Genomic DNA, 23,373 nt, shown 5'->3' on the forward strand with positions numbered 1-23,373 from the left:
GGGAAGAAGCTGGCTTCCCATCACCAGCGATGATGCAGCCCCTGTGAGATACAGCCCTGAGCATGCTCTGCCTCAAACAAGAAAAGGGTATGAATGACAGAGTTTTGGGAAAGAGACAGAGTTTGTAGTGAAATGTCATATGTCAAACGGATGCAGGATAGTTTAAATCTCTTTCAAATCTGAATTCCCCATTTTCACATACCCAAGGATATCTCAATTTTTTTTCTTTTTCTCCCACTCTTATTAAGTAAATAACTAAGTTGTACTTTCTGACAAAGAGTTATACTTGCAAATTCTGTCATAATGTGAACTATTGTCTGATATAATTTTAAAAAATTGTATTGCTTTTCAACCTACACCCAGACCACCTGCATGCACTGCTCTCTGAAAGTTGAGATCTCATTCACTAATTATTTGCTTACATATTTATGGCTCTAGGAGGCAAGTTTTTTAACCTGTGGAATTAATGGTTTCATTAGGCCAGTACCTTCTTTGCTAGCTTTTCATTAAGTCTCACAGTAAAGAATTAAAAAAACTGCTTTGGAGAAACAAACTTTTACAAGGTCCCTAGTTTGTGAATTCACCTGCCAAAGACAGTCTACCATCAGAAGAGAACCAAATTTATACACACTTCAGACTTCGCTCACAGCTTCTTTGTTCTGTAAGGGGGGAAAAAATAGTTCTCTTGCTGTATTCTCAAGGGAGTCCCACTAAGTTAAAGCACATTTTAATCTCTTGAGCCGGCAGCTTTATTAGTAAGCGTTTCCCAATCTTCAGGGAAATCTAATTTCACAAATAGATCAGAGCCACTTCAAACGCAGCTTTCAGTTGCCATCCACCGGGGGACAAACGGGGAGGAGGAAGTTTGTCAGAAAAGACCTTCTCTGAGCCCAAGAGTGATTACCAGAGGTGTCTCCATCGACTGCCACCCACCTAAAGTCGATAGTACTCAACTGAGTACGCCGGTGCGGACTATATAAGAGAAGCGCATGGCCCTGGAGGGCGCATCCCCCCTCTCCGGGCGCAGCACCGACCGCCCCGCTCCGCGCCCGGCGGAGCCTCCGCGGGGACACGGGCTCTGCGGCGACGGCAGAGGACAGCTCTCCCCAGCCCGCACGCACCCAGCGAGACTTGCCTCCGCTTGAAGGTAAGCAGCCGCCCGCCGGCTCTCCGGAGGGGGCCTTTGGCGTGGAGCGAAGCCCGAGTCGTTCCGCGCTTACTCCCCGGGTTTGCCGTGCGCCCCGGCGGCGGCGGAGGGAGGGACAGCCCGGAGCCGTCGGGGAGAGCGGGCTCCCTTGCGGCTCCCATTCACTCTTTCGCCCGAGAGGATTTGCAGGGGAGGCCAAGTATAAAACAGTTAGTAAATAACAGAGTTTTCCTCCCTCCCCCTTAATCCTAACCGTTTGCTATAATTAGAATAGCTTACTTAGGGGCATTAAGCACCGCTCTCGAAGCCTCAGCCTGTTGTAATTGTTTTTGCCCTTTACACCCTGATTTGCAGCAGTTCCCGATGTAGCTCGCCCCTGACTGAGCTCCGTCCAGTTGCCCGTCCGTACGCTGTCGCCCGAAAACCGCCGTGCGGCACTCCCCGGGCGGGTGGCGGGCGGGCGGGCGGGCAGGCTGGCCCCCGGGGGCTCCCCCGCCGCCCCGCTCCGCCGGCGGAGGAAGGAGGCAACCGCAGGTGCGGGAACGTCGGGGGCAAGGGGAGCCGAGAAAATCCCCCGCCAAGCCCTGGACCGCAAATACGTGCGGCGGGGTTAATACCCTTCCCCTAATCCGTGTCTATAAATGCGCCCTCCGGGGCGCCGGGCGAGCGCGGCGGGGCTGCTCGGGGGCTGGCGGGGAGGCGCGGCGGGGCGAGCCGGTGACGGCCCGTCGGGTCTCGCACCGCGCCGCCTCCGCGGGCGCTCCGCGGGGCTGCGCCCGGCCCGGGCGTGCGGGAGCGGCGGGCGGGCGCGCACCGCCTCCGCGCCCGCGGGGGTGCTCCCGGGCGCGGCATGGGGGGCGGGCGGGCGGGGTGCGGGCCGGGCCTGGCGCTGACCGCCTTCGCTCTCTGCCTCCTCCCAGCGCCGCAGAGATGCGAGGGGCGAAGAAACGCCAGGCGCTGCCCGCCATCGTGCTCCTGCTGCTGGCTTCGGCCCCGCCGCCGCCGGGCGCCGAGGGCAGGGACGTGCCCGCCGCCGGAGCCGAGCGGGGCGCGCTCCTCGACCTCCTCCTCCAAGCCCTGGGCGACGGCGGCCGCCCGCTGCCAGCCCGCCCGCCGCGGCGGGACCGGGTGATCTCCCGGCGGTACAGCGGCGGCGGCGCCCCGCCGCCTGACCCCCGCGCCATCGCCGCCGCCGCCGCCCCGCCGCCGCCCCGGCTCTTCGCCGCCGCCCGCCACGGAGGTAAGAGCCACCGCGCTGCCCCGCGCAGGGAGCCCGGGGATGCAGCCCCCGCCGGGTCCCGTCCCTGCCGCCTCCTCCAGCGGCCAAGCCCGACGGCGCCTCGGCGGGGCAGGCCGCTGCAGGCGGGAGGGGGCGAGCGGCGAGCGGAGCGGGGGGTGCTCTCCCCGTCTCCGAGGCGGCGGCCCCGGGGGAGGTTTCTGCCTTTGCTGGGGTCGAGCCCCGCTGAGGGCAGCGCAGCCCAGCGCCGCGCCCGTGCGGGACCCGGCATCGCGGGGGACGTGGAGGGGGAGCAGCGTGATGCCCGGGCCCTGCTCCCCGGCAGGAGTTCAGCTGTGGGGGGTACCCGGGACACAAGGGAGGAGAGGGTCACTCGGGCTTCAGCACCTTCTGCTGGGAGGTCAGTTGTGGCCACAGTTGATACACAGCCCCTCTGAGCAAGCCTCACAACTTCCCTGCGTTACAGCGCAGCCAGCTCTGAGGAAGCCCGGTTTCTCCCAAACTTAGGAGTGCTCCTCTGATTTGCACAAAGGAGAAATGACTGATCTGAGAGACAGATGTCTGGACTTACTCCTTTAAACTTCCGCTTCAACTTGACTGATTCCCCTGTAATGCATTTTTCTAGGTTTGCTGGGGCAGGTGCGGGAGATCCGGGCTGTGCTGGGCATGGGGGCTTGTTTCACCTTCTGGAGGATGCTCGGGCTGGGACAGGGAGCTGTCTCTCTGGCACTGGCACAGGTCAGGCCTGGCCGTGACAAGCAGGGGCAGTTCAGGGCCAAGCCCAGCTGCCTGGTGATGTTCACAGACTCTGCTTGGCCAGGAGACCAGGCAGCGGGTCACCTCTGCCGCAGCTAGTTTTGAGGCAGAGCCACACAGAACATTTCTTACTGGAGTGGAGCTTCCCGAGGGGTTTGTGTGGGTTAGTTAGGATGGTGCAATTCAGCAGGAACATTATAGTGACTGTGTCTTGTCTGTAGCCCACTAACATTTTTCTCTTGTTGCCTGCCAGAGACCCTACTGGAGAGAAACCAAGATGAGGGAAAATAGGGAAGTTTGGTTTCTTAGAGATTTGTGTCCCTGGAGAGCGCCTTTGTGGCTGCTGGCTGGGAATAGGTGAAGTCGAGGTACAGCCCTCCCCAAGTAGCACTGGTAGAGTTGCTCTTCTCTGTCCAGTGGTCTATTTTAAAGGAAATTAAACCCCATTTTGGAAAAACTTGAAGTTAGGTGACAAGTTCAGAAGTTAGTAGGTGAGTAACTAATTGGTAGGGCAGGCACTTGCACAGTGAGATCACTGCACAGTCTAAGGAAACTGGACTAAAAAAAGACAAATCAAGCAAAAAGTAATTAATGTTCTGGCCTTGGAAGCTTCTGCTGAGTGTGATCTGCCCCCAGTACTGAGCGGTCCATCAGTAAGGGGTTGTAGTGTCCCAGTGAACTTCCAGATATTCTTGCTTTTTCAGAGCATTAAGTCTCTGGTAGTTAAGCCCAAACCAGATTGCAACAGATTTGTTTGCTGACAGGAAAAGATGCTGCTGGTTATCAACATGACTGGTCATGAGTGATTACTTAATGTGGCTTGAATTCTTTATGTGCTGTGAGCAAACCCTCAGTGTACGCTTTTCCAGGAAAAATGTGAGAGGGTCTTTTTAAGGCAGAATACATGAAGCCTTACATATGTCTTCTTTTCAAGAGAATGAAGGAAAGAAAAGTATAAACTTGAGGGTAATAGTTACTAGTATCAGGTGGCTTGAGGAGAAAGTCTATTGTGGACAACAATATCTCCCATTTGAGATGTTCACTGCTAACTAAATAATTGTATTGAGCTGTAAAATATAAAGCATAAATATTTCATAATATTTATATAACTATGAAGGGGAATTTTCTTGAATTCATCAGTATTAAAAATAATAAGGCTTTGTTTTCTAATAATTCTTAGTTTTAGTAACTATATTGTATACAGAAGGGATGAAACTGCTGAACATCCTTAGAGATGTTCTCCACTTGTCCCTGGTGTAGGTGCAGTGTCCTATGGGCAGCCACAAAGGTAGCTTTCTCTCCAGCCTAGAAAGGGCAGATCTACAGTTTAAATAATAGTCAAGTTTTCATATTAATTAAATTTTTTAAGAACAAACAGCAAGGATACAAATTAGTACTTGTTGTGATGGTGTGTATTTGTTTTTTGGGATAGAGAACTGTGACAAAGCTTTTCTTACAAGTCATCAACCCTTTTCTTATAACTCCTGTCACCAACACATGAACAGCAGCTTTTTGCTTTGGCTGGTAGTACCTGAGTGTCGGCCGAAAGTCAGTCAGGATCCCATCAGTCAGGAAAGTTGTTGCATTCAGCTGACTACTCAGCCAAGCATTTAAAACTGGAGTTATATATTTGGATTGTCTGTTATTGCTGAAAATCAAACCCAAGTGTCTGATTTAAAAGAAAATTGAGCAGCCCAATTGCTTTTGTTTGAAACAAAAACCATCCAGAACAGTGCTGTGCACAGAACAGAGCGTGCAAGAAGCATAATTTCTCTGTGTTTTCTCTTTTTTTCTTTTATTTTCTGAGGATGCTACTCTGTATTATCAATGAGATGAATAGCAGGAGAGATGAAATGTGCTTCCCCTCCTGTTCTTCTCTCCCTCACTCTCAGAACTGGTTCCAGCTTTAGTCTAATCACACGATGAGCTAATTAAACTCACTGAGCAGCACCTCCACACACACCTTTATTTTATTTTATTTCATTTGGGGGCTTGGTTAGCCGTTTGCATAGTGAGGAGAGCTGGCCTGGAGTGCCACCGGGTGAATTTTAGGAGCAGCACAAGGCAAATGGCTGGAGCACATGATCAGGGGCGAGGTTTGAGAGGAGATGAGACCTCCTCCTTACTTCGATGGGGACCTGCTCATTTAGCTCAGGCCATAACGGAAAAGCACAGCATCATAGGGTGACTTCAGTGAGGCTGGAAAAAGAAAGGTGAGACACTAACTGTCAGACATCCTACATGTACCACTCAGTTATAGATGTGTCAGTAAGATTTAAAAGCAAGACTGGTTGCTCTGTGGTGCCCTGTCTGAATGTGGCTTGCAGGTGATTCAAGGGCAGATCCTGGGCTAGAGCTATGTCATGGGAATAACAGCTGTGCTCTACTTCATGCGGGTTCGTTGGGCGGCAAAGGGGCACAACAGCACTGAAATAGGATGGACACTCAAACTTGCCCTGCTGTGTTGGGCCAGTGAGCTGCTGTGACCTGCCTGGAAATGACTCTTTAGGTCTTTTTTTCCCCTTAATAATCAGGGATATATTCCATATCGTGTGCTTCTTGGCCATATGAAGATTGGTAGCATCTATCTCGTAGGACCCAGAAGGACACCCACATATGCAATAAAGATACCCGTTTCACCATCACTCTAGCTGTCTTAGCATCTTATCTCTTTTATCCCTACATGTTCAAAAGTCTTATCTCACACAGACCTGTTTTTCTTGGTGACCTGATTAATGAGAGTGAGCATTTACTCTGAAGAGTATATCCAGAAGACATAATGTATTCCGACTAACCAAAAAGCAACCTTCATCTTTTCCTGGGATTTCTGGTAGGATGTTACTAAAAATACAAGTTGTTCCTTTGAATTATTATATCTAGTGGGATTAAATTTTCTGTCGTAGCATCCTTTACTTGCCTGATTTCCATGAAGTTTCTGTTTTTAAGTGTGGGTTTTTTTGGCACTAAGTGTCTCATAAAGTTTTTAAGCTTAGTTATGAAAGCTCCTCAATGGGCAGTCTTTTTCATAACTATTCCCTGTTTCTGATGCTTAACTGTGGTCAGTTTTTTTATGAAGAACCAAGATATGTATTTTCACAAAGAGAGGATTCAGCGTCAGGTTATTTTTGAATGTCACGTTGAGGGAACTAGAATAGTTCATCATTCTTTTCAGATTTTCTTTGTTACCTTTATCGAAACACTTTCCACAGAACCAAAATAGCTTCCATGTAATTAGATTAAAAGAAGTCTTGGGAAAAAAAAGTCTACATTAACTGTTCTTTCCTTACATATTCCCCACGATAGTGGAGAAATGAGCTATCTAAATTTACAAGGGGTAGGGGGCTGAAATTTGTCTTTGTGCTGGGAGACCAGCAAGACATTTTAAAACATTTTGATTAGTTATTTTTCAAGCATGAAGGAATGAAGATAAATATTGCTCTCAATTTACCAGTATGTTCAAACTAGCCTCCTGAGCATATCTACTTCAGATTTAGAATAACATATCAGAGAAGAGAATTTGGCCCTCCAACTATTTAAACTTGGAGGTTAAACTTAAGAGTTCAGTTTTATGCCAAAATTTCTTACACATCAGCGGAAGAAAACTGTAAGTTGTCCCATGACATGGTGCTAATTTAATCATTGTTCATAATGAGCTAGATTTGAAAGATATGTTTGAGGTTTATTTTAGTTTATGGTTGAATCAAAACCCTGTAACCTTATGTAAGGCATAAGAAAAGTTTTGTTCTTTTTACTCACTTAAAAAATCTCTTCTAAGTGTAGTGATAGTTACAGCTGGAAGTCCCTAATTCTGCAAGACGTGCTGTGCCTAATACTAAACTACTTCAGTGAGTGTAATTACAGATCTGGAATGAAAAAAGGAGACCATTGAGGAATGTAAACCTTGTCTCTAGGAAGTTAAAATGTATGGTACGGTGTAACACAGAGTTCTTTTTAATACTTATGTCATGTCCAATTATTATTCCTATTAATAAAATAGCTTTTTTTTTTTTTTTTTTTTTTTAGTATATTGTGTTAATAGGAACTGCTGGGCATTCAGGAGGCTTAAAAGATGAGAGTTAATAAAAATGACGATCTCCAAAATCACATTTACCAAAGCAGACCAAAACAGACATTACCTTAGAAATTAGCAAAATAGTGGATGAAACTGATTTAAAAGAAGAATAGCTGTTACATTAAAAAATCAAACTAAATTTTGTTGGCTTACAGTAATTATTCCTGATTCCTCATATGAAGTTTTTAATAACTTATTTTTACAATGAAGTTGGTGAGTAGTATTTTCCAGAACAGAACCAGGCAAGTATATTCTGCTTTCAGAGGCTTAATATAATCCATATTCCAAATGGGTAAGGGACTTACTTTTCTTTATTTTAATTGAGATGGACATGATAGGCAAATAAATTATAACTCTGCATATTCAAGATCCAGTGGTTAAAAGAAAGTATATTCTCATAAATTAACAAACTTAATGAATCATCAGATATTATTCGTCTCAGCAGAACATCTATATGGTGGGCTCCATGGGGGAGTGCAACTAGCCTGGGTACTGGGAGAAGTATAGATGCCATAGGACAATATGCTGCCCAGGCCAGTGGTTACTGAGGCAGGATCAGAGGGGCTGCAAGGATCTCACCACACCATGGTGCAGAAATATGAACAGTCCCAATGAATTCAGTGGAAAAAAAACATTATCTCTGCTCGTACCAAGATTAGGTGTCAATTCTACCCCCAAAATACAAGTAGGCAGGATATATTTTTGTTACATAGTGTTCATTTGGGTGAGGAGAAAGAATTACTTTTCATTAAATGTATTGATAGCATTCTGATCTCAAAGCCATCCTCAAATTTTCCTTGATAAATTCTCCTAAACAAGTTGATATTGGCCACTTTTTAATGACCCATTACTTACTGTTTCCTGTAATAAATATATAGTTCCACACACTGATAGGTTTAATTCTGACAAGTGCATATTTGTAACTGTATTTGTATTCGTAAGTATATTTTGTTTTTTCCACTTTTTTTTCTATTTTTAACAGAATGAGCCTTAACTTTACTGCCTTTCATTCAAGTCTGCTGTTATTTATCACCAGCATTTCATTCCAGAAAGTGTTACCTTTATATTAGTTCCCCAAACTGCAAGATGTCCGTGATCGCAGTGCCTCTAGTTTGCCTGCCAGCTTTCTTAGTTTCTAATTCAAATAAGTCCCAAATGCTGCAGAGAATGCATATTCCTTCAACCTTCAGTTCCATTTAAGTACTCAGATCTATTATTGTGTCCAGGTCCTTCATGGATACGATGCCTTTACAACCTATAACCCTGCTGCTACATTTCTTTCCTTGACTGCTTGGGTTTTTAGGTGTATTGTGCCTTGTAATAGCAATATTGTGTGTTTGGCAAACATGACTGCCAGGCAATAGAGCTAGGCCACAGAAGGCATCTGAAATCTAGGATAAGCCAGAAATCTTCCGTATCACAGTGGAGAATGTCAAGCGGACGGAGAATGTCAAGAATGTCATGGACCACCCCTGACAACTGATGACAAAACAGTTGTTAGCAAAGACAAAACATAGTTGTTATGTACATGGAGGTTTAAAATATAATTAAGTCCATCAGAGTAGTCCTTCAAATAAAATTATGACACTGGTTCTCCAAGGGGCTCTGTTCTTACTTCATTAATCACAGTGCAGACCAAGGGTGCTTGATACCTTACAGTATCGACCTGATGTTGCATGGTCTCCTGGCATGTGAAACGAGAAACCTTGCGGAACTGCAATATGCTGGGCAGCAAACATTTTGGATGGCAGTATACTGTGCCAGGAGCAAGGTAGGATGTCAGCATATGGAAAAGCTTTTTTTGGTTGAGCTATTGTGTACAAAAAGTCAGCGACTTTTTCTTTATTCAATATGAGGAGATCTTCTGGTTTTTGTTTTAGCTCTATTTCATATTTTTATAAAAATTGTTTTTATCATGACAAGAGACACAATTACTAATGTTTACAGTCCTAGCCCCAGAAAAGTGAATGTCAGAATTTTCACTGAATTACGCCAGGATTGGGCCTGAAGTACACCAAGACTCCTCCAATATGCAGGGAAGTGAATAACAAAGACAAGTTTAACTTCAAATTAGATCCAAGTGCATAACTGTCTGTAACTCAGGAACTATAGCATGTATTTTGAATTAGTCTAGCTTGGCCCTGAGCCTGTAAGCAAACTGAAGAGTCAATATATTTTGTATTTTTTTCTTTACTGTAGACATGATTTTTCAATCAAGAAAGAATGTTTTACTGCTTTGTTATTTCAGGTGTTAATCTGCTAGGGAAAGCCTCTGAGAGGTGGGAGAATGGTAGTGCACAGGTGTAAGGCTTTGTAATACATTTATTGTTTGGTAGATAGGCTTTAGTCTTGAAGATATACTGCTTCATGGCTGGAGATGATTTTGATTTTTAAATATGTATGTATACAGGGAGAAAGATGTAAAAAAGATGAGAAGTGTAACTATATATACAAACATATGTATGCACACATTAATTAAAATGGGGTTTGGGGACAATTTGAGGGAGAACGATGCGGTGTTTCAGACCTGCATGTGATTTGAAAATCACAAAGGTGGTTTATAAATGTAGACTGTATTTTCCAAAGTGCTTAAAACAGCATAAAAATCATTGCTATAGTAGTCACTGTGCAAAGCTATAAGCAAAAATCAATGAGAAACCCAAGAAAGATGCACCAACTAGGAAAATAGCCACTGGAAGGCTGCAGAGAGAAAGGGGAGGCTGGTTCCATATCTAAAGCATACATAGTGCCACTGTCCGCTTTGGGATTGGTTTATTCTTAAAGAAGATGTCTCCAAGTGACCTGAAAGTAGTTTGTAGAAGGGGAGAAATATCCCCCTTATTAATACTTGCCTGTTTTCTAGAGAATTAAATTTTTCAGTGGTGTTTATCTAGTAACTTTTCACTAAAGTGAAAGGTGAGCAAATCTTATTTTGTGAGACTTGTTCTAAAACATACCAAGTTAGTGCACTGTAATACCCATTAAAAGCATTCAGCTTTTTTCAGTAAAAGCATTCAACTGATGTTGTACTGAAAAATAATATTTTTTGATAATTTGTTGCTTACATTTGGCTTTGATGATGAGGGAGAATATTAAAACAGACTGTTAGAAAAGAATATAATGGTTTGTGAATGTATGCACACATGAGCAGTGTTACACAGAAAGATACATTTTTTTAGTTGGAAAAAATGTGTTCTCTGGGACATTTTTTTGTTTGTTTTGACACTTAAGCACTTGCATATACACCCTGCCCATGAGACCACAACCAAAACTTATCTCTGGTGAAGAAAATATGTCAAAACAAAACTTGCAAAATGGCTAGAAATCAGATGAAGATACACGATGGAAAGCATTTTGCTAGAAAAAGTGCAGCTGATCTCCTGTGTTAGCCTCAGTTGATGATTAGGCTTTTCTATTCAATTTAAAGATGAATGCTTCGTTTTGTCACTTGTGAATTAGAGGTTACTAGTTTAGTGGAAGTCCTACAGGCTATTCATTTGTGTTTTGGGCATTTTTAATGTCGGTCAATTGGAAAACAGTTGCTCCAGTGAGGGAATTGATTGAATATTGATTACATACTGAGGGTGCAACTCTATCTCTAGGTTATAAACAAGATTTAACACATGAAGGGCCCAAGCATTTGATTGGTTAGTGGCCATTTTTATGTTAGCCTATGTTTTATTATGTCTGCTGGGCAAAAAAACATTGAAGTGCAATGCTCCACTGATTTTACTAAAACAGTGCATAAAAATGTGTTTGTTTAATATAGGCTTTAACACAAATGGAAAATACTGTTTGGAGTTACAAATTGTGGCTACTTTTTAATCCTAGTATTTTGGTTTAAAAAATACAATTTAAATGGTTATGTAATCAAACCAAAACCACTTATGGTAAAGGCACAACTTTGCATACTAAGAATATTTAAACTCTTTTTGTAAGTTTTTTTTTTTTAAGACTATTAGGTCTGTCTTTGTCAATTCAAGTAAATCGGTTAGATTGCATTGTAGTACATGTTCTCTTACTACATGATTTGAAATCTGTGTCTTTGGCTTGAAGAAAAACATTTCAAGTTGCATCAGTAAAGCAACTATTGTCATGCTCCTTGCAGATTTTGGACAACTTCAGGAGTAACATGGCACAAATCTAATTAAGGCTTTGCTACTTAAATTATGTTCTCCTTTTTACTTGAGCCTGTAAAATAGAGGTGAAAAGCAAAATAAAACCCTACTGGCAGTCAGACACCTTTTTTTCCTTAACCCTTACTGTTTATGATATCAAGCTGCATGTGATGTGTTTCAGTAGAAGGAACCTTTGAAATGAAATATTAAGAAATGCATCCTCATCAGTATATATGGCAGTACTGGATATATGCACTAAATTAATAAAACCCTTAAATCCCATTGGATTAAAACAGCTGAGGAGATAGCTGTGTTGTTATTACTGTAATCGTGATAGAGTAATTACTTATTCCTTGTCTGTTAATGGCATAGCATGCCTAACATGTGAGAGACTTCTATTTTGTCACTGAAATTTTAATTTAGGAAATTTATGAAAAATATTTTCGGAACTCATCTTTTACACAGTGGACAAAGACTTATGGCCAAAACATACCAATATGAGGATTTCTTGTGGTTTCTGAGAAATCTTCTGGGTCAGAAGACAATCTAGAGCAGGCTAATTGCTTTCATTTTATGCTGTGGGCCTAAAGTTTGAGTGGACCTGTGGTCAGTACTAATTTAGCAAGATACCCCATACAATTTGTGCTTCCCATTATTATATGATCAAATCCCAAGTTTGCGTGTAAAGTTAACATACACAGATTTCCCCCCTTTATTCAGTAACAAGCTGCTTTTCCAGATGTCAGGCAATTTTCAGACTTTCAGAAAAGTGATTACTACAAAATAAATCATTTGTGTGGATAACACGTGCACAGGTACAGCAAATTTAACACCCAGATGTACTGCTCATGAACATAGTAACTCTACATCACCTGCATGGTGGCGTCAATCCATGTGTACATATGTGATTCAGCTGCATGGGACTATAGAGGATCCCTTATCTAAGCTGCAGTCAGGGCTTTCAAAATCCTTAAAACAGATCCAAACTGCACATTTATACTTAAGTCCACTGACCTAGAACTGAGCAGCACCTCCAGAAAAGCCTTGCTTCTCCTTTACTTTTGTCTGGGATAGCTATTCCTTTCCTGTCAGAGCAAGGAGTGAAACAAGGAGTAAATCTGGAGATTAAATAATACTAACAAGATAAGTGTTATCTTAGAATAGGTAGAAAACCTCTTGAATATTGAGGGTAACAGTTCCTTTTCTCTGCAGTTACACTCTCCATCTCAGAGTACCAGAATATTATTATAACAGTGAGAGCAGTATTAAAAAACAGAGAAACATTAAACTTGCTCAGTCCCAGGATACGGAAAGTGTTTTCTGGTTTTTATTTAAGGCCAGCACTTTCTGCGCAGCACATTTTGACCCACTGAAATGTATGGTTTGCATGTATTTTACACCTGCTTATGATCCTTTAAGATAAGACCTACAATATCAGTATGTCTAAATAGCTCACTACATTTGATGCATTTATATGTAACACTCAAATAAATAGTTTGATCCCAGTTATCATTTGTAAGATGTGTCCTTATGTAACGGTGATAGGGTGAAATTACCTTAGCCTGAGTATAAACATGGCATATGTTCACTGGGAACACATTTAAGATAGCAGTTTAGAATAAAGTACTTTTTAAGGGAGAAACCGTGGTTATTAATCTGTTATGATAGTTCTGAATCTGTTCTAATTCAGAAAGAAATAGAAACATTTCTAAAATAAGCACAGGAAATATAAAGTACAGTTAAACATTACCATTTGCACAGCAATCAACCTGGAGCCTATTCATATTTCAAAAAGAGCAGGGTCTAATTAAGCTTTGGCAAACTCAGTTCTATTTCCTTTCACTCCGATAGAGTTTGCCTGTTTGTCAGTGCTGAGTTTGGCTTGTATGCAGTTAAGCACATGTCATCAGCTTTCATTCAGATGATTCAACTAGTTCATATATTGCTTTTGATGTATTGCAGCTGTTCTTGTGTTTAATTTATGCAAATATTCTAGAATCTACATTTATTAGCAGCCATGATAGCTGAAACAGAATACTTGCATGGAGTACTGCAGAATTTCAAGAAGTGAATTTCCTGTTCATATTTGTCAATGTGTAGTCTCTATATCTCATTCTAAGAGTGGTTCTGCCTTCGGTCAAGAGCTCTCCAATAACTTTCCAGGCATAATTTGGAGTCTCTGGATTCAGCTGAAATGTCTGCCTTGATAGTTTAGTGATTTCAAATAGCTCACAGATGAATGAATGGAAATTGTTATCTGTTACAGAAAAAAAAATATGAGTAGGACAAGATAGCTTCAGTAAATTAATGTCTTGAGTAGTTTGACCAGTCTTACCTATATGTCTCATTATTTTCAATGAATTATCCTTTTATAGCTTAATGAACAATTAGTATTGTAATATATCTTTCCTCTTGGAAAGAGTGAAGTACATATTCACAGCTTAGTATTCAAAATCGCGAAGGTTTCATAATGCCATACATTTTCCCATTTGAATTGGTCGAGGGATATCCTAACCTGTTTATTAGTATCTCTTAGGAAGAAAGAGAGCTCTTTTGCATAAACTCATACATCAGGTCTGTAATAATTTTGAGGTTTTTTCTTTTACTTTTCAAAATAGATATGTATTTCAGTGTTTTCCGGGTTCACATCTCTGACAGAGGAGAAAAGAAGAAAAAGGGAAAAAGGGTGCTTTTGAATTATGCTGTAGTGCTCATCTGTATGTGTGTGGTGCTGTTCAAGAGGCTTGCAAGGCAAAATATAATTGCTAAATTCTTTTTTATGTTTCTTTTTCAAATGTAAAACTTGTCAGAATATGTTAATCTAGATCTATATCCATTCCAGTTCTAATTGTTTTCTAGAGTGATCACTAATAGTAATAGCAGAAAAGTAATCGTATACGCTATGTTTGGCTTATTTCTTGATCCCACAGCATTTTCTGATGGAAACAGGGATTTACAGAGAGGAAAAAAAAGAAATCCATGCTTCTTAATGTTCTTTTGCCAAACAAATATAAAGGTCTCCACAGGCAAGGATTAACTAATACAAATATGCTTTCTGAGCAGCTATTGAAGAATTACTAATAAACATCATTATAGCTGAGTTCAAGATATTCAACCTTGTAAATATATCCTGTTATAATTTCATTACAGTTGGCTGAAGCCCCAGGAGAAGCCAATGTTTCAACCTCTTTGTTCAAGTCTTAATGAATTATTGGAAAGTGACTGATTAGAAAGCATTGAATCAGAAGGGGCCGATGCATTCTGAATGTTACTCTCTTTGATATTGTTTACCTCCCAAGTTGACTCATTTCCTTGGCCAAAAATCTTGGTACACGAAGCTGTGAGCCTACTTTGCTGAGCATGTCTGGAAGTCAAATGTGGTAGGTAGCTACCTAGTTACTGAACGTTGTAAGTGTTCATTGAAGCTCACACCTTAGAATAGGATTCTGCCCAGCAGTGGGGCCCAACTGTACTGTAGCTAAAGGGGATACAATGAAAGAAGTGGAAGCCCAAGTAGAAGTTTAGTTTCTCAGACTAGACACACTTTCCATACTTACTCCCTTACTTTTTTTTCTATTTGGTGGATCTGCTTGCTTCCTACTTCCAGTTGCTTCTGAACTCAATGACTCTTTGGCTGTCCAAGGCAGAGTCTACACTGTAATGTGAAAATATCTGTTAGTGACACTCGGGCCACTGCACACTGGTGGGTAAGGGCTTGGGCCTACACTATGTATCAGCATATACTTGAGCTTTCTCTTCCGGGAGCTCCAGATTTTAGGTAATGAACACGACCAGAGGCATAAGGGATTAGGATGTGAGTGCATCTTATCTTGAGACTGGAGTCAGATCCTTGACTAATTCCTTGACAATGTAAACATATTTAAAGAGGTGGATGAAGTTCGAGTAATTGGTGCTGTCTTCACAGTGGCTTAGCGTTGTTCCACTGCTTCGCACAGCATACTTACGGGGCAGTCCCTCTGTGAGGATTCACATTTCCCAGCAGATCAGTTACATGCTGGGACGTTGCCTAAAGTAAACTCAAATAAGAGCAGTGATAAACTACATCCTGATTTTTTCATCTCCATTAAACTAGTCTCATTTAAAAATCTTTTCATTGGGTACATCACCTAAAATAATGTAAAAGGAGCAGCTGTTAACCACAAGGTTCCCCATTCAGGCAATGGTCGACAAACACTCTAATCAAACTGTGTGGTTTTTTCAGTTGAACTTGTCTTTGGGATACACCTTAACACAGCCTCTGCTCTCTTAGGGTGGAGAGGGGGGTTTATAAAGTTGGCTTGCTTGGATTGAAGGTCTTTTCTTTAAGGATGACCTTGCAATATGATTAAATTCTTAAGCATGGCCTGCACAGATAGGAGTGACCTATAGTTTAAGGGTTCAGAGTTTTTGAGGTGTCTCATTGGTAAGGTGCCTTGGACAGATCCTCAATTGTATGTCTTCTGAAATACTGCAGAAGGAGCATCATAGCAGACTATGTTTTCACTTTGGTTATAATAGCCTTTGGATAGTTTAAAATTAACTAGATAGCTTTAATTTGAAGAGGCAAGTATGCAGGCTGAGAATATTTGAAACATGGTAATGAGGGCTGTAGCCAAGCCTCTTACTCTTTCACATAAGAAGATGGTGAAGGTTCAGAGGGTGCAAAGGAGGAGGAAATAACATGAAAGCTGGTTTTGCCAGACAGGTAAAGACTTATTCATGCTGGGAGAATCTCCAGCTGGGAAAATCCACGGTTGTTATAGCCTTTGTGCCACCAGAATAGAAAAAAGGGTTGGCTCACAGAAGAGAATCTGGCTCAAAGAACTTAAAATAAATATCGGATGTCAGAGCTGTGACTTAATTGTTTAGCTAAGTAGATCATGTGAATTACACACAGATTGAGGACCTGGTTTTGCTTCTATTGACATCAAAGAGAACAGAATCAGGCCATACTCTCCTTCCAGTGTCTTTCAGCCCTCAAAACTCTGTTACTTGAGAGTACGACAGCTCCTAGAATCATTTCTTGTACCAGTCGGGAATACAGAGAGCTGCTAGTACACAACTGCTTTGTGTTTTATTACTGTAGGCATAAGCTAAGACTCTTAAGCAGAATGCATTTCCTTATCTGCTGTTGGTTTTTATTTCAAAATTTAACATTCAAACAATGACTTCTGCGACTCTAACCATGGAAATTGGAACTCCGGGTTCAGACAATTTCAAAGAGATCCATTGAGATATACATGTATTTTCCTCCTTTTAATGCAGTCTCAGATTACAGATCTGACAGTCTCAGAATTAGACCTATGCCCCAACTCAAAGACATGAGCTTGTAAATATCTCCTTGAGAAACTGTAGTTCTGAAAGCCTATAAAGTTCTTGCTATAATGTTTTTGCTATAAAGTTCTATAACTTTATAGCAAAAAAATATTTTTTTCTTCCTTAATGAATATATAAGAGATGTTTGTTACCTTTATGAATAAAGGGAAATGAAACATTTTTTCTCTTATTTTTTCACTATTGCATGTTTCCTTTAGCATTTTAAAATTCTGTATTAAATTAAAAAAACCCCATGTTTAATCATGAAAGCTTTGCAGGAGTGAGGAAACTATCAGAAGAAAGACAGTGGCAGCTGAAAACTTGAAAGGATTGTTTAGTTATAACCAAAATTAAATTACCTGGAGCTGACTGACAATCTTACATTCAGGAAGAAGGGAAAGATTTTGGGAGAAGGCTTCACATGTGCAATTGAAAGTACATTTCCATTACCTGGCTAAGAACCTTCACATAGTTCTACTGACAGAGTGAAATATTAGTAGACAGGTGACAGAAAGAAAAATGTTTGGAAAGATCTACAGCCAATTTGCAGACTGACATGTATTTCCACAAGTTCTGGCTGGATGATTTATGACTGTTGGTACAGCATGTAACTGATGACATTATAAATGAATGGAGCACAGAGAAATTACTTAGTATCATATTTCTGGACATACTCTGAAGATACTGTGGGAAATATTCTGATTTAGATAGGATGATTTTTAGGTGCTGGTTTCTGCATTCACACCGCAGAGGGCATCAGAGGGTGGCAAGCACCTGCGTCCCCTGGCTAGCCAAGGTTCCGCCTCTCCAAGCTCATGATGATAATAATACCATTACTGCAGTCTTTTAACCAGCAACAAGGTGTGATTTCTTTTTCTGAGAAATGAAAGCACTGTGTCTGAGCACTTAATGAGCAATTACTTTCCTTTCAGAAATGATGAGTTAAGCAAAGAAAAATCAAAGTTGGGGGGGTGGGGCGGAACATAATATTACCAGTGTTGAAAACCCAGAATAGTTTACAGCAGGCAAAATCTATCTTCCCCATCCCCTGTCTACCTATCCTGACATTTCAGACATGATTAAATGCTTCTTCTGTAACTCGAGTGAGTTAGCTCTCTCCAGCCTCATGTTATGTCCTTCCCACAGTTCAGTGCCCAGGCTCAGAGAAGCCAGCTCTAGGGGTAATCCATTGCCCATAAGAGAATGTTGAACTGGAGGCTGGCAACCCCTTTCAGGCTGTAAATAGTCATTGCTCTGCTGAGGTAGGAAGGCCTCCCTGGAATTACTGTTCATGCCGTTAGTTGCCTTCATAGCAACGATTGCTGCTAACTATTCCTGTCACTCCCTGTTCCCACTTGCAGCTTGGCAGAGACCAGCCAAGGGGAGCGCAGGGAGGGGAGAAGGCAAAGTGCAATGGCTGGGCAAGAGTAGGGCATGGGCAGGGAAGAGTGGGGGCAGTGGCTGGCTGGGTCCTTTCCGTGGATGTGAACAGGTCTTTATCACCCTCCCATGACTGCTAGTCAACCTTTTCTGCTGCTAAGACTACTGGAGGGACTTAGTTAAAAATAGTTTTCCTCCATAGCTTTTGAAGAATTGACCTAGGTGTCCTTCTCCTGTTCCTTGTATCCTGTGGAGGTGCTCCAAGTGATATAGGATGAACACCAAATGCTTCCATGCCTGTTTCTCCTACTTTTGTTCTCTTGCTTCTGGATGTGTTTTCCAGCCTCCTCCCTTGTACTGTCACAGGTGCTTTCACTTTTGTAGGGTACGGTAATACGGATCGCAGGGGGTGGGAAACTGAGACAACATGAGCAGTTGTGGTGTCTCAAAGATGGTCTTGCATGTTCAAGTTTGAAAGTTGGGTTACAAAGGAAAGAATTTCTGTATCTTTCCCAAGTAGTAGCATAATAAAATCAAAATGAGCAAACTTAAGTAAAATTTGTATGTATTTGCTTTTTTTTCTCTTACTGTTTTGATTTTCTGAAAGTTTCTGTTGAAGGACTGATTTCACCTGAAGCATAAAAAAAACCTAGAGACAAAAGTTTGTCTCAGAGGCCTTTGTGTCACTTCACCTCCCTTCATTTGCATGAAAGAAGGCAGGTGTCCCCCAGATTGTGCTTGGGAGGGACTGTGTTGGCAAGAGTGCCATGATACTAGCTGTAATAGCACAGGAGCTTTGACCTGGGCACTCTGCTTTCATTATGTCCTGTGAGATCCTGTAGGGAGGTACAAGGACTATGGGACTAAAGTTCTCACTTTCTTAAAAAAGAGGACAAACCTCACTTTCATTAACTTTCTACCACAGATGAATGGAGAGGAAACTGCAGCAGTGAAGAAAATTTAGAATTTTTATTTTCCTTTTTAGAATGCAGTACAAGGTGCAGTTTCACACACAAATGAGCACATAATGCCTTCTGAGGCAGCATCACAGTTGTGCTCCTGGCCTTTTGGAAAGAGAAACTTGAAAAAAAGCGAGCTGTTTTTAAAGTTATCTGTCTAATGATGTACACCAAAGTTTAATTACTTTTCATGAAAACAGCAGTGTTTTACAATCTGAAACATCCAAAAAGGAGCTAGATAATGGCCATTTTCATAAAAACTAGCTGAATCAGTAGGGTGGTACTTACGGATTTACCCTGTGCTAGAAATGTGGCAAGGAGCTTGAGACATTTAATTTCAAATCCCATGTACTCCTTTGTATTGTAGTAATAAATAAATTGAATTAATTTAGAAACTAACTCCATTTAATGATTTGCAGTAAACAAAGAATGAGGGAGTTAGCAATAAAACACTACAGTAAACAAATGTATTTCTTCTTGGGGTAAAAGAGCATGTTTTGCATGGCTCGTTGTCATATATTTACAAACTTGCATAGTGTTTATGTACGACTTGGCATTTAATCAAAAGGACTCTGTGGGGGTGGGAGTAGTAGGGATTCCAGGAGAAATTCCTCCCTCTTAGGTGCGCATAGCCCATGACCTAATGGGGATAATAGCACTTAGAACATAAATGAGATAGATAGTTATTTGTTGAATTAAAGCTAGTATTTCACACTTAGAATCATATGGCTGGAATCTATTGGATTTATTAAATCCAGCCATCTGCTATTTCAGGCAATGTGTCCTAGAATCTTGTTCATAACCTTTTCGAAGAACTGGAATGTGCCTAGCTAATGTAAGACTTGTCTTGCGCGTTTATCAGTTGGCAGAGATAAATACATATCCCTTTCTTCTTGAAGAAAGTTCTGAGTCAACTTAGCCTTGCTTTTTTGAGTTACTATTTATATTATATTATAGTATGTACAGAATCTTCCATACTGTTTATAACAGTGTCACTAAAGCTTACTGCCCCATTGCTCAAATAAAGGCTATACATCCAACTGAAATCAAGTGTCTAAAGTTAGTCATCTGTTTTCTTGGTATCCACCTGAAGGTCTCTGTAATAACAATACAGCTGAAAAATATTTGAGTCCAAAATCCCTTCCATAATTCCCTTGCAATTATATTAATGGTGTGTTGATGAGTGAGGGGGACTATGCAGCCACCAGCGAGAGTGGAATTTGATCCTGGTCACTCTAAAACGGCAGCACTTCAAACTATTTCAAGACTACTTTTAGAAATCTTAAAATTTTTTTAAAAAATATTCCATTCCAAACAAAGGGGGAAAAACTAGAAATTTGAAATACTTCAAATCTACACCAAACTGTAGTGCACAGATGTCAATCCATCAAACATGTTATGAGGACATATAAACATATAGTTCTACAGACAAAACCAAGGCATTCTGGATTAGGAAAGCAGTATGCCTTTGCTCTTTATATGTTTTTTAATGTGTTAATTTTCTCACTTTACTACAGTTTGTAGAAGGTGTCCTTATCTGTTTTTATCATCAGTTTTAGGAATGCCTTTGTACAATACTTTGTGTATTTTTTAAAATGTTCAGCATTTGCAGTACTGCAATTTTGGTGGAACCAAAATAGATTGCAAAATAGATTGCAGTTAGTCCCTTGTGAATGCCCTGTGAATATTAATCTCCCTGGGTTTAAGGGAACAACTGATGAAGATAAGGCTTACAAGGGTGAGTAAGAGAGATATGACATAGGTGAGTAGAGACTCTGGGATAAGAATGAATGGTTGGCACTACATGTGATGGATTGGCAGAGGGAAGAGAGGAAAAAAATAGAAATTGTGACTAAATGCCAGACTGAGATTTTACAAGCTGGTGCTTCCTTTTGTGCTCATCTTTAGCACATTTAAGAATTACACTGATTTTTTAAATGTAGTGCTCTTGCCAGTGGTGACTGACATGGTAAACTTTATCAGCTGTAACGAAAGCAGACCCTGTTAGGCTTTCTCTTTGTGGTCATACCATAGTACTTCTAAACTGACTGATGTCACAGCCCACTTTATTGCTCAAGTTCCTGATGAATGTTACAGAGTAGAGACTTTTAATTTTATATATGTAACACCAGATACTGTATTCATAACTAAAGTTGGGAGAATTTGAGGATATATCAATTACTCAGCATTTCAAAGGAGTATTATTTGCCATGCTCACATCAGAAAAATATTACTGGAATGAATATCAGGGAAAGTAAACATTCAGTCACTAGTTTAAGTATCCTTAGAAGCACCGTTTCAAACCTGGACAAGTAAATAAGCATGGAAGCATTTATTTGATGTGGGAGCAGAACTAGCATTTTAGGACTTGACTAATGAGGTACAATCATATATCACAATGTGCATGCCAAATATTCTCTATAAATAAAGTTGAAATACCAAACAAAGATTTTATGGACAGCAAGTAAATCTAAAGAGATTAAAATACTGTTTATGTCTGCTCTTGGAGAAGCAGAAGATAAATTGACCAAGTTATTCATTATGAATTCTTAATTGCACTCTATTTGTATCTCTTAAGTTCTAGAGTACACTTTGTATTGTGAGACTGAAAGGGCTCCTGTTAGATGGAGTAAATGTGAAGCCTAGTAAACTCCGCTCTCAGAGCAGAAAGGTGTGCATAAGTACATTCGGCATATTCTACATTCAGTAGATGGCAGTGGTATGCAGTTGTAGATTGATTCAGGATTTTCTCTTGAGCAGACACTCTGTGAATCCAAGCAGTGTTGTTTTGTGGGTTTATTTGAGGCTCTGTTTTTCAGAAAAGAATAAGATACCAGATAATTTTTCACCTGCTAGAGTAGACATTGATAGAAAATGCAAAAAATTTTGCTAATTTATTGTAATCTTCATTACACAGCACTTGGAAGAATCTGGTAAGTTTTGAGTTTCAAACAGTGATATTACATAAAGAAAGGAATGCATCTGTCTGGAGCATTGACTCATTTTCCATCTATGCCCCGTGGAACTTAGTATGTACACATCAAAGTCTCAAAATAAAAGTATTCAGTAAGTGGGAACTGTGTGTGTTACTTAACAGAAGTAGTAACACAGTGACGTCTCGGAATACTGTGCACAGAAATAGATATTTTCCCTTGTCTAAAGGAATGAATTGCAGATCTGTTGGGGGAAAGCGGGTGTGTGTGTGTGTAAGCAAACAAATTACTAAGATGATTAGAAATTATTATAAAGCTTTTAATTATGGAAAACTGGAAGAAAAAGAACAAAACAAAAGCAGAAATATAGTTTGTGTGGTAGAAACCACAGATGAGGAGGCTAAGAGAATTAAATTACATCATTTAAGTAGATATTTTCTCATATGGCAGTTATTTCTAACACAAATAATAGAAAATGTTTAATGATTTATGATTGGTAATGATGGAAGGAGTTGCTCTCTGTTGCACAAAGCAATGTTTTTTCTTGCCTCCCTATGGGAAACTGCAATAGAAAATGCATTAAATATATCAGTCTGTGAACTGAGTTGTAACACAACCACAAATTTGTCCTAAGGATTTCGAGCACTCTTGGACAGACCCCAGAATCAATTGGTGGTCCCTGAGTAGGGAATACAAATGTCACACATTTTCAGCATAGAACTGCATACTCTGTTTCTCTTTTGTATCTGACAGAGTAGCCAGAGAAACATTTCAATCTATATTAATATAGCTATTGTTTGCAGAACAAGAAGTAATACCATTCTGATAGCAATGGAATAGCAGCATGAAAAAAAATAGCATTTCCAGCATAGCCAAAGCTGCTGGAAATCCTCAGTTTTGCAGGTAAGAACTTTGTCCAGCCATGGGCCCAGAAGTAAGAGTTTTGCGCAATCTGGTCACAGCCAAAGTATAATAATGAAAGTAGGAAATTAAAACCTTTTAATTGGTCAGGGTACTGAAGAAAGAAGTAGATGTTAATTGATTCAACTCTGCTTAATGTTATCTGCTGCTGAGGGCTGTGTTAGGAGCCATTTTCCCGAGCACCGTGAAACCGCCATGTGGCAAATGCCCTAGCCAGGGAGCGGGATTGACTCCCTGTGACAGCTGCCCAAAGTGGTGACCACATATTTCTGTCTATGTCTAGCAGGAATATCTGGGTCAGATCTCTAGGTGCATGCTTCAAGCTCCATTTATTCACAAGGTATTTCCATACATATCCATATATTCACAAGGTACCATGTGATTCCCATGTATGACACTGTAGTCAAACACGTATGCTTTACTCAACACCACACTGTACTCTTATCAATACAAGTGTTAACATTTTTTTCTCCACTAGGATGCCTTATCTTTGCACTGTTTTCTATTTTATTTGTTGATTTTGAGCAAAACCTG

At 40.9% G+C, this 23,373-nt stretch overlaps 1 protein-coding gene across 1 annotated transcript in view; it reads left to right on the plus strand.

The window, feature by feature from the left end:
- Positions 1–2,077: 2,077 nt before the first annotated feature.
- ALKAL1 (ALK and LTK ligand 1) overlaps positions 2,078–23,373 on the plus strand; it is a 36,210-nt gene continuing 14,914 nt past the window's right edge. The window contains exon 1 of the mRNA XM_072851272.1: positions 2,078–2,387. Within this exon, the coding sequence (XP_072707373.1) occupies positions 2,078–2,387 (310 nt within the window). The remainder of the gene's footprint in view (positions 2,388–23,373) is intronic.

This window comes from Ciconia boyciana, chromosome 2 (assembly GCF_034638445.1).
Source record: "Ciconia boyciana chromosome 2, ASM3463844v1, whole genome shotgun sequence".
NCBI lineage: Eukaryota > Metazoa > Chordata > Aves > Ciconiiformes > Ciconiidae > Ciconia > Ciconia boyciana.